General features: G+C 33.8%; 1 protein-coding gene across 1 annotated transcript; it reads right to left on the bottom strand.

Moving 5' to 3' along the window:
- Positions 1-9,176: 9,176 nt before the first annotated feature.
- On the bottom strand, positions 9,177-12,686 carry LOC117622397. Its single transcript, XM_034353054.1, has 3 exons — positions 12,533-12,686; positions 10,149-11,373; positions 9,177-10,009 (listed from the first exon to the last, which is right to left on the bottom strand). The coding sequence occupies exon 2, from the start codon at positions 11,315-11,317 to the stop codon at positions 10,478-10,480; it is 840 nt and encodes a 279-aa protein (XP_034208945.1). The 5' UTR covers positions 11,318-11,373; positions 12,533-12,686; the 3' UTR covers positions 9,177-10,009; positions 10,149-10,477.
- Between the last annotated feature and the right edge of the window lie 452 nt (positions 12,687-13,138).

Raw genomic sequence — 13,138 nt, 5'->3', positions numbered from 1 at the left:
GCATGAAGTATCGAACTCAGGACAAATTTGTATTATATATATGTGAGTCGAATATGAGATTTAAATTATCACTAGATTAAAGAGTAGTTGATATTTAACTAATTAATATAAAGTTAAAAAAATTTATTTGTTTAGTATTATTCATTAACTTACATTATCATGGGAAGAAGAACAAAGCAAGTTCGTTTCTTATTTATAGACTATAGTTCAAGAGATTTATATACTAGTATATGTAGTCAAACATTAGCTAGGATATACGTGCTGGTATTTTTTATTATTATATTATTTAAAACCCTTTCTGTTTGAAGGAGATTAATTTATTTGAAAATTAAATTCCACGAACCAGGGGCAAGTGGGGGAGCAAAAATGTACCTTTAAATTATAAAGTAACTGAGCGGATTTTGTTTGTTCTTCTTTGTCATTTCTTTCAACTGTAGGCGACTCTTCCAATTAGCTTAGCTTATATATGAGAGTAAGAGCTTAAACTAACTATTTTTCAGTTCTCATTTGGAGTTGTAAAGAAAGTGCATATGTATACTAAACTATGAAGGAGTGAGGTTTCTCACACGCACAACCAAGATGTTATGAGAGTTTGAATCTGAGACCTCTGATATGCAAATTAAGGCTATTTTTTTCACTATGCTAGACCTCATTGACTGCCATATATATACCAAATCTAAATTATCTTTGAGATTTAGGATTTAATAGTAAAATAAAATAAAATAAAATATGTAGCACTTGGAATTTTTTGTTTTAAAACTCGATAATGCTTGGATTTGTGATTTTGAAAAAAAAAAAAATTTGAGATTAAACGTTGAGAAAGAGTAAAACAAGCAGTCTAAATCCCAAATCAAAGAAGGTAAACCCTTTTTTAATTATGTATTGCAACATGAGGAAAAACTAGTGAGAAAATTGCTTCTAGAACGCTTAATAGCGTGTTCGAGGATTTAAAAGCCAGTCTGGCAATTAAAGATTCCCTTTAATTTAATGTATATGTAGAAGTAGAAATGCCCTCACCCAATGTCAACTCCTTTGAGATGGGTTGCTTGTCAACCTATTATTAATTTTTAAACCTATGATTAATTAAAACCAAGTAAAGACAAGTACTTAATCATTATTGCAAATTGCAATGACATAAATTCAGATAGAAACTCTAAGCAACAGTTGTTTTCCAAGCCCAAAGAGAGCTACGTTGGACCATCATCTTTCTTCTATTTTGATTTTAAATTTTTTTTAGTACAAACGATAGTCTAAACTACAAAGAATTTTGACCAAAACAAAACTTACAAAGGGAGCAAGATTTAGGAATTCGAATCTAAGACTATTAATCTGCAAGTCAATGCCCTTTTTCGACTAGATTAGATCTTGTTGACTAATTTCATTTTAATTTTACGTTAAAAAAAGTGTTTCATGTACTACCTTTAATTATTATATATTATCATATTTTTGTTTATTATATTATTATCATACGTACGTTAGTTCAATATATGAAAATTGTGAACTCTGCCACATGCTTTAAAGAATGTTAAGAGGATGTTAACTACATGATTAGGAAACTTGTTAGTAAATGCGACCTAGCGATGGGGATGCCTTGGTCAATCAAGGCAGTTGAGTTTGTTATGTATCCACTGCTATTAAATATTCATACACAATCTTAAACTACAGCACAACCTTAAAGAAAACCTACGTTTCCCTCTATATGCAAGGTCATGTTTGATGTTTGAATATGAAGTATCAACCAAATAAAATTTGTATTTCTTGTGTGTGGTTTATTCATGCAACAACCTTGTATTCAGTGTCTTTGGTTGGCAATCAGTACAAATCATTGTTTTTGTCTCGTGAAAGTTAGAACCGTAAGCTAGAAAGTAACATTTATGAAACAATAGTCCAACCGTATACCGTATGAATCACTAGTTATGATAAACTTTAAATTGTAATTTAAAAAATAAATATAGTTCCCGATTATGACATGTGTGTTGTAAAGATTCATTAATCAACCCGGAGAAGATAAGAAAGTACTCTCACAAAAATAAACATCCGTACACCTAGTCAAAATTAACCCAAGAAATAATGTGAATAGGTCTTTGTCATTGTACGATAGCTTCTTCTTTCAAAGAAGATTTCCTGTTCCATGTCATTGACTTTATTAAAACCAATTTCATTTTATTTGACCATGAAAAATCCAGCCTGAGAAAAATAATTATAAACACTAAGAGATAAAGACATCAAATAAAATTGCTATACCATCTGGATTGCAACCTAAGTCCTTGTTTTATCTTTTGATGCGAAGTTGTCTAACTTGACAAAAGCTAATAACTAGCTGTCTATCCGCGTGAACGACAAGAAATATTTGTAAACATTCAGATATATTTATTCCTTACAATATTTATAAATGGGGACAGTGACGACTAAGAGATGAAAATGGAAAACTTATTTCAAAATTACGTATTTTGAATTAGGGCAATTTTATCCAAAAGGGATTTGAATACCTTTTCACTTTTGTATGATTATATATACATACGTACACGAATACTATGCGTCAAGGAAGAACACGATGCCCGTCGATTGATAAAAGTTATTTTGCAGGAACTTTGCAAGTGATGAAGTTGTATATGTGTAAAAAAAAAAAAAACACAGCATACGTTTACGATACATACGAGAATTATAATACGATATGTATGATGTGAATCTCAAGTATACCAGTGGATTGTAGGAAGAAAAATTGCATGTAGTGCGTAAATGTAGAGCATGACATCAATCATGAGTTGGGAATGCTTATTCAGTCAATGTTGAGGCCTAGCACTCTTGAATGAGTGCCCAAACTTACGCCACCATTGCGTTCTGAAAAATAGAGCTGGTAGAAAATAATGTTGGGATATATCCATTCAAAGACGATGATGAGTTATGGAAGTAGAAATAAACTCAAAATTTATCACCCTCTTTCCTACGTAGTGTGGAAATCCCAAAGTCTTTTTGGCGACTCTTACGGATCACAGCCATAATTTGTTGTGAATCCTTTCAACCCCTTGAAGCCCTAGTGCATTCACACTCTTTATGTTTCTTGATGTACTATGCTTCATAATTGCTAACAGAAAAATGTTCATGCCTCCAATATCTATTTTTATAAATTTAGTTCAGATGCATATGTGAGGTAGATCAATTCGACAGGCAATAAATTCGTTCCAAATAAACATGCAAACTTTTTCTACAGATTGTTATTGACATTTGAAAAATAGTCATCGTTCACTCATTCAACTTTGTTTCTCCCTTGTATTTTTATATATGAGTGCATGCCGACGTTTTAAAATGCCAATAACAATTACCCAAAAAGAAGTATGCAATTATATATGAAATTACTTTTAGGATTGGCAATGACATCAGTAAGTATACGGTGAAATATAATTATAATTAAAAATTATTTGTATGTGTGTCAATATTTGGACAAGAAAAAAAAGAAAGGACACAAATGGATTTTAAATGATTCCTTGCATGTTGTTATTTCCAATTTATTTCAAATGTAATATATCTAGTTATTTTCAATACATTCAATCTAATGTGAATCTTGTCAACGGAGTCTAGCCTAATGAAAATGTCATTGACTTGCAAACTAGTGGTCTCACATTCGAACCACCCCATTGCACATTGGTAGTGTGTGTATGAAAAACCCCTCTCCTCCTATAATTTGAACTGTCACTTGTATTAAAAAATCTAACGTGATTCTTATTTCTTAATTTTGTAGCAAATTTAAAATCATTTTGTTCAAATCCCTTCATGTAAACGAAGCATTAATCATTTCTTCGTATTGGGGAAGTCTAAGAATGATGTTTTTCTTAAATTAATTATGTTTTGCAATCACTTGAAGTTGCAGACCCTCGGTGCTGTGATTGCTTCTTTTGCCAACAAAATGGCTCTCAATTGGGTTTTGTTATTGAAATTTCTCAAGCCAATTATATCCCACAAATTAGTGGCCAATAATAATAGTTATCATAACACACCTGGAAGTCGCAAATAATGGTCCCATGAATATATTGTACTAGTGGATCGCTGCACTGTAGCTTTCAGAAACATCATGCGCATTCTACATTCTCCATCACCATATCACTTGTTATAGATTCCTCAAAATTCTCGTTCACATTCAAAATTCAAACTCAGTGCCCTTTTTTGTTTTTTTGTTTGTTTGTTTTCTTTTCAAGCTGTGACAAATATTCCTTATAAGGAATGAACTTTTTAATTTTTTTCCTTTCTAAGGTGAATATAAGGCACATATATTTTTTATTACTAGATTTTACACGAAATTTAAATTGACAATGTTGATTGCTGTATTATTCAAAGTTTACAATTTATAAACTTACTGTTATTTTCCGTTAAGTTGTTGGATTAAACACATTTTTTGCCATTAAATTTTACACAAAATTTTAATTTAGTCACTGAAAAATGCAAATGCTATCCTATGCTATTAATAAATTAATTTACAAATCGATTTAAAATTTATTTCCGCGTAAATTAATAAATCTTAAAATTGTTGAAATTTGACATCATGCTGATGAGTACATGACGGCTTCTTCTTGGGTCAGGGCAGTCCATAATAGTTTACGTGTCCTTCCAATCTTTCAGTGCGACTCAAATCGCCACAAGTCACTTCCTCTCGCGCTCTCGCTAGACGACAAGGGTTCGTGGGCCACACCCTTTCACGGGTTTCAACTAGCGCGTGGGGCAGCAATTCCACGGTCATAATACGGCTCTGACTTTGCGCTAAAAAGCTTCAAAACGCGGTTCCGCCAGCCTTTCTATCCACTCGCTGCCAAATGCGTGGACAAAAGGACGCGGCACGACAGTGTTTGAGATTTTTTTTTTTTTTTTGGTCAACACAATGTTTGTGTTTGAGATTTGGATGGTGATGAATGCATAATTCAGTCCACGTGTCACTATCAAGATCCGCTGAGTCAAAACTCCAGTCAACGCAGTGGTGAGAGGAATGGAATGCGTACTGCTCACCAAATCACGTCACAATCACTCAAAAACCTAATCGTTCATTGGCTAGGAGGTTACATATGAATATCAATAGATATGACGATTTCTGTCGGGCAAATTTTATTATAACTAGTTCCTATTCGTGATTCGATCCATCGTTAATTATTACCGGGTGCATGCTTAAAATTTAATTTGTTGCGGACTTCATCAGAAATTTAAATGTGTATCGAGGTTTTATTTCTTATCTCAACTTTCATTTTAACTCATATTTCATTTGTGACTTTAACCGTAGCACAATTTGAAATGTGTTATGTTTTTAAAGAGGAATTTTGGTTTTCTTCCCAACTAATCTTCAAATGAATATGTAATTTAACTGCAGTGCTCTTTGTTGTGTTTGATTAAGTAATTTTCTTATAGATATTTTACTTACCTTTAAATTTAATTTATATGGTTAAGATCTCTAGAGGATCTTCTTTGTAAGTGTACTTCGTTTAAAAAAATAAATAGAATAAAATAGTGTTCTTGAAATTTTATTTTAAGGAACAGTATGCTTAATTAAATGTGCGTTTTTATAAACTAAGAGAAGGTTGGGGTCACGTATGCCTATGTTTAACTTTGTGAGTTGTTTTATCACGCTCTTACGATGATATTTTTTTTGTCTTTTGTGACATTTAAAAGAAAAAATTGGTAAAATAATTTGAAATCAAAATAAACTGAGTACTATCTTTTAAAAATGTATATGGTTTTTCTCTTCTCAATATTTAACGGAGCATCCACTCCGGATTGATGAAAAACAAAAAGGAAAACTACACCACTGTGGTTATCTTATCTGTGGACCAAATTAAGTAAACCTGACGCCAAGTTCATGTACCAGGCAGGCCATTTGATAGCCCACAGGTTTTTCAGTCGTGGATAAAGGTATAATACTATAATGTAGCTAAGGTTTAATAAGAAATTCGAAAGGCAATGTGTGTGGCAGAACATAATATATATAGCATAAACAAACTAATCTACTCATGTCCATCTAGCTTAATCTATGCTTTTTTGTTTTTTAAATTCTCCCTTTCTTCTTCCCAAAAACAGAAAGACAAAAGAAAACAAATAGATAGATAGAATCACTAAGGAAAAAAAAAAAACACAAGATAAAGGTATAAAGTGCACAATAAAAAATTGCACATGCAAAAAGAATGGAGCATGTCCCCTTAAACAATGATTGCCTCCAAAATAGAACGAGAAAATAAAGAGGTAGTGGAGGAGTAAATGGATTGGGAGGAAAGCAACACAGAAAAAGATGAACCCAATTTGGAAACCATTGTTTAACAAGAGAAAGAGAGGCTGCCAGATAATGCTTTTTTCTTTCTTTTTCTTTCAGAGATTGAAGAGGAAGATGAAGAAGTTGTTATGCATGTTATTATTATTCCTTTTTTCTTTTTTTTCTGTTCATTTCTCAATCACTTTTGTAAAGGCAGTTTTCTTTACTATTTGTTTTTTGGGTTTGTTTTTCTCACTGGGGCGGTCACAGAATCATAGGCCGGTTGCTCATGGACTGTACTGGAATCATTGCTGTCTGAGATGAGTGGATTTTGGGTCCCTCTGTCTTGCTCTCAAGCTTTATTTAGTCTTCATTAATCTGATGAATCAAAATGAATCAATGCTCCAATGAGTGCATATTCAATAGAAATACTACTTTTTCAAACTTATTATAGTATGTTCTCAAATCACCAATAATCCATGCCAGGTTTGAATTCTTATCGGCCAATGCTCAAGTGACCAGAATTTCGCAATGCTTCTGTCATCATATATGGTGAAAAAGGTCTAAATGACTATATTTATGTTACTCCTACTTTTGCACTAATTAGCATGATTTTACCAACCCACCACTAAGAAATTTGAGATGATGCAATGCCTACGCATGTTAAGTTAGCATGCTTATTTTTAACATTGGCGTAACTACGTATATATACATACAGTCCCGTTTTATAGAGGGATGTTTAAAATAATTTTATTTAAGGGACACCTTTTAGGGTCCTTTATGAATTTTTTTTTTCAACGATCCAAACCATCTATTTTTTAAGTCTACATTCATAGATCATCATTGCAAAAAAAAAAAAAAAGACAAATCGGAACAGTTTCAATATCCAAATGTTTCAAGAAAATACTAAAATTTCAATAATTCAATTGAGTGGTTTCTACAAAATAGATGGTTTGGATTAGTGAAATACAATACGGAGTGGGCCTTACAAAAATATCCCTCAAATAAGCTAATTTGAGAGATCCTTCAATGAAAGTTATATATATATATATATATACACACACGTTATTAGACTATGAATCTAAATTACATATTAATTCATGCAAACTTAACTTGATTAATAATCGAGATTCACAACATGACGACATAACACCTTATGTTGCTAAACAATCTTAACATTTTGTATTAATTTCATTCAAGCACTTTGGATGGAAATTATACATTACCTAGACACATCACTTTCTTGTTTGTTGGAAATAAAAATGATGATATTTCTGGCTTTCTACACCACCTTATGGATAAAGCCTAGTCTTTCATTGTTAAGGTCCACATTGCTTAGCTAGTACATGTACACGCCTGTCTATATACCCTCTACACGGTTTTATGGTGATGTGGAGTTTGAATTTGTCATTGGGTCCAAAAAAAGTGGAATGATAACTGGACTACATTTGATGATGAGAAAGTGTTTGTATTAAGCTCTGCTTGCTTGCCAGATGCCACCACATCACAAAATGAGAGGAGACAACATTACAAAGCATTCTGAAATAGCACAAAAAATTATTTTTTCTCCAACATTATTTTATATTTACCACTTTCTCTCATAATGATGATAGACATTGATATATCCAAAGGTTTTTTTTTTTTTTTTTAACCCAAAAAAAAAAAATTTGAATTTGATTCTTTTGATGCTAATGCCCCATCCAATATCATGAAAACCTTATCTTGTTCAACCACACTAAAATATATATGCTTCTACATTGTTCTGGACTTGTGCTAAAGTGTGACATTTTGAGGCCTTAGATTATTAGAAAAATGTGTGCAAATAAAAGTGGAAAAAGATGATTAGAATATGAAAGAAGGGGAGACAAAATGTTTTGGAGGGTACCCATGTATGATGTTTCATTTGCTTCCATATGTAGAGTTGGATCAGTAACATTGAGACACACAATCCCTCCACATTTGATCTGGATTTCCATAGTCTTGGAGATTATCAATTAGATTTGTCGGTGCTCAACCTCTATCAAGTATTTGTTAAACACATCAGCTTTGTTGTGTTTTCTTTTGATTTGATGGGATATAAAGCTAAGTAGGTTATGTTGGTTTGTAGTTGTTTAGCACTTTCCTCTTCTTTTTTTCCAATCTCTCCACTCCAGATTCCGAAAACAGAAATAAAACATGGCTTGGTGCGTGGTGATGCTCATCTTGCTTATCCTTGGAAAGTCTAATTAAAAGTTTGCTTACTTTAAATAAATATTTATGTATCGAAGTAAAAGTTACTAAATTTTGTACTTCTTTTTGCTGCTTGTGAAATTGAGAATATTCATTTGTGATTTTTAATTCAGCTAATTTTATATGTAATACATAAGTCAAGGATATGCCTCCCTTTTTTTGGGTCACATGGTGGCAAAAGCAACTACCATTCTAATCTGGGCCGAGACTTTCCGGCCTTATCATTCTAATCAAGGAAATCCCCTAGTTTTTAGAAAAGTATAACAGTCTTAGGGTCTAATTGCCAATATTGTCTCACCATCCAAATAGTCTATTTTGTTAGTACACATTTTAAGTGTGCTTCCTTCCTCTCATGTAAGAATAATAAAAAACGATGTGCTAGTATTATAAAGGGGTCTAGCCCAGTGGAACGAGTTGACTAATATATCAAGGGTCCCAAGTTCGAACTCCCATAATACATTGACTATGTATGTGAAAAAACCTCCCTCCCTCAATATTGCTTGTGCAAAAAAAAAGTATTATAACTATTTTTGTCTCGGATTTATCCAAGAAATGAGATTGAAAAATCAACGAAGAAATTGAATCTTACAAGGCGAGAATACCATTGAATGATCAAATAAGCTAAGAGAAGATGAAATTGAGCCGAAGCCCATATCCTCAATGCATAAAGACCAGGCCTTACGAGAAAGAAGATACAGAGATAAAGACCCCATAACAGTGACAACAAACAACGGTAGGCACAACAACAATTACAAGAAAAAACAACACAAGGTGTGACTGGGTGGGTCTGGACCAGCACAAGTCAGAAAGCCCATAACGCCAACTAAACTCACTAAAGGGCGACAGGCACGGAGGAAACAAAACATCAAAACAGAACAAACGAACATCAAATAGCGAACAGAAAATCACAAGAACGCCAGAATCTGTCTTGAAATTCTGCCAAAATATAGTCAATTTCTTGCAGCTATTTGCCTTCCAAATTTTCCTATAAAATCCTATTTCCTCAGCGACCTAGTAAAAGTATGGCCTCGAATAATAATGGTGAAACTTCATCCACCATGTCTCAGATCACAAATATTTTGTTCAATACAATTCTGTCCTCCTACATCACTAAAACATCTAACCAGGCAAAAACTAAAATACCCCCCTCTTTACATAATTAGAAAATATATAACACAACAAACGCTGTTACGCCGCACCGTTCAACTCTGGTCAAGAAGTCAATACAAGACAAGATATATGTTAAAGCATGTAAATACGATGCACCTAGTATCTTTTTCATCTAGTTGCTTTCTAACAATTGCCTTCAAAGGTAAGTTTATCGATGAAAAGTGAAACTAGTTGGCTCCAACTTGATAGTGCAAATGAGCTCAGTACCCCTTCATCATATACTATCAGAATGGGCTGCAGTCACAATAATTATTCCAGAGCCCAAAAGAACTGCCCCTGCTCATTCAAGAGCAAAACTTCTGGGTAAGTTAAATCATGAACAACTTTAACTTGCTTTTCATTTTGCAGCAGTAATTTGATAGTTTGAAAGGCAAATGCAAGCTGTTCCTGCAAACGATGACAGGGACGACTAAGTAAACTTAAATGGTATTGTGTTTCAAGCTCAACATCAAATATGATAGGTGCCTCGTATGAATCTTGAACATAAAAAATAAAGAAAAGAGTATTTAAGAAGAAAAAAAATCACCTGTTTGAGTTTCCCCACAGCATGATCAGCGCCTCAACTAACAATCTTCGGTCTATACTTCTTCAATCCTGTAGAAATCAAACTTTTTTCTTTCTTTTATGTTATCATACAATGACTATAGCTGGGATATTCATCCTATCAAAATCTGCCTCGTGTAGCAACGTACATTCCTCTTACGCTAATTAGGCAAAAGTTATGATGATACAGGCAGTAGGAATTTACATCAATTACTAAACTCATGAAAGCCATATTCCAGCAACTTGACGTGGATAGTCCCATATCCTCATAACCAATTAATTTGAAAGGCCTAAATTGTGGTTAAAGATGCATCAGTTTATCAGTTTGCCATTGATTTCACGCATCAATAACTTGGAGCTGTCAACAACGCGTTTGCTTTCATAAACTATATAACTACACATTTCATGCCTGGGTGCTGGTTTGAGTGATCTTAATTCAAGGAGGGGATCCGTAATCTGAGACTTACTGCAGATCTCCCTTGCTGGCTGGACATGGTTCCACCAAAAATCTGAGAGAACCATTTTCAAAACATCCCAGTATTCTGCATCTCGGTATACTCTGAATAGGCTGCTCCCTTTAGGAGTCCAAACATAGAAATCCATCCAATCCCTGTCAAGTATTTCCATTAAACCCTGAGCCTGTGGAACACAGTATAGAGGAATTCGTGACCAAGGGGTAGCCTTTTTCATATTTCCATCAAAAAATGGGCACTTAATCTCCAGCACTCCTCGTGAAGGCAATCCGTATACCAGTCTATCAACCACCCCATCTGGTGAAGCTCCTAGCCAATCATCTCCAGCATTTCTATTACCATAGACTTGAAATTCAGGAAACAAGACAGAATTTCCTGTTATTAGTTTGTATCTTTCAAGTGCTTCCTCTTCTTTGATATTGCTCCAACAGGTAGCCAGGTTACCCGAAAATGGCTCAATTGCTCCAATCTTCTCTAACCAAAGCTGGAGTCTTCGGCGATGAAAAAAACCAATGGCCGCAGCAAAAGTGCTAGCTGTCAGTTTATGTTTTCTGAGTCCTTGCCAATTTTTGAACCAGTGCTGAAGACCACTTGAGCGAAGAACAGAATAACCTCCAGACGAAGCAAATCTCATAGAGCAATGAGAATGGTTGAGAACTTTTCTTTGGTTAACAAGCATACTAGGATCCAGTACTGAATAGAATTGGTTGCTGTAGTTTCTCCGACTAGTTGCATCTGTAACAAGAAAATCATTTTTTTTTTTTTTTAAATCCCAAGAAAACCTATGATACTTCCAATTCTGGCACTTGTGGTATCACAGTTGAACATTAAGGACAAACAAGAAGCAATTTTCACTGCCCAGGAAAATAAATGCAAGTAATACCAAAGACATACCAATTGCTATATAAGGGAGGATTTGTCTTTGTAAGAAAGAAGATAATGTAATATTTATGCAAACAAATAGGAAAAAATTCAATCAACTTATGTTCAGGACATAGGATGCATGAGCACATGGTTATGTAACGCCCATTTCAGAAATGCCTTCCATGCATATTGCAATATTGCTGTAATATTTCAATTGCGTATCATAATTAATCCACCAGTGTAAAATCATAACTAATTCAATGCCCATTTCCAAAATCACAGCATCCTTCAAGTCAGCAACTAATGCTCTAAATCTTAACTAAAATTCTTCAACCAGTGACTGAATTCTCTTTTTGTTCCAGTACAACAGCCCAGTTTATTGTGAGACCCAACAAGTGGCACACAGTTTTAACATGAGTTGAATATTAGAAATATTAGAAACACAATAGGAACTGTAAGAGCACAAAAGATCAAAATGAAGTTTATACGTGAGTTGAGTAGAATGATCTATAATTTTGAACATGCCTAAATATTAAATATCAAATCATTAGATGCCTAAACATAAAATGAATAAACCTGGACATCATAGCAGAATCTGATACATGGAAATAACAATATTATATGACATAAATGAACCCAATTCATCTAAGAGGCACTTCATCAAACACTACACTGTCAATAACAATCTGAATTTGCAAAAAAAACAAAATAAAAAGTGCACATACAACCCATCAACATTCAAAGTTACAGACGAAACACGAAACAATAAACCCACAAACCGCCATTTAGAAGCCTAACACAGACCAAATATCTCGAGAAAAAAAAAAAAGCATAAAAATCAGTAGCCATTCTATCACCACATTCAACTATTTTCAACACTCCCAAACTCCTAAACTTAATGCTCTCCTATGAAAAACAATGCATTGGTTTATGCAAAACAAGATGCACTAATTTATGCAAAACCAGGAACCAGGTTCTAATTCTGAACATCAAATCCAAAGTAAGAGGAAATATAGAAAAAGGAACTCACCACAGCGTTTCAGTTTCTAAACAACATCCATATTGTCTTCGGTGGGAAACCAGACATGCAACCAAAGGAATGCAAAATACTGTAAGGAAAAAGGAGATAAAACTGAAACCCAAAGAAAATTAATAGGGTTTATCAGAACCCCAGGAAAAGTAATAGGGTTTATCAGACCAAAGGACAAAAACGGGAGAAGTCTTTCATTTATTCCACTTAGTTTACACCCCTTTTTCCTTTTCTTTTTTCTTTTTTTTTTTCCGCTAACAGGGAGGGGGGCTAAAAGCCCAACACAACAACCAAACTAGGAGGTAATACGACGCCGTCTGGAGAGACCCATACTCTGTTGCTCCAATACAAATCCGATACGCCATGGCGTACCGTAGACTTTTATGGAATGTTGACTTTACGATACGGCTCCAATACTCCATTAATACAGTTATGATACGATCACGATACGTTTGCGATACGGTCACTATACGTCAAGGGGTAAAAGAGAAAATATTTTGAAAATTTTGGGGTGATTTTAAAGGTTATTGAATATTTGGGTTAAAATGTAAAACTTAGAATTTCAAAGACCCTATGTCGAGAGGCTAGGTCATTTGGGTGAATCAG

This window comes from Prunus dulcis, chromosome 3, assembly GCF_902201215.1.
Source record: "Prunus dulcis chromosome 3, ALMONDv2, whole genome shotgun sequence".
In the NCBI taxonomy this organism is placed as follows: Eukaryota; Viridiplantae; Streptophyta; class Magnoliopsida; order Rosales; family Rosaceae; genus Prunus; species Prunus dulcis.
The sequence above is the reverse complement of the archived record's forward strand: the minus strand, read 5'-3'. Positions and strand labels throughout refer to the sequence as shown.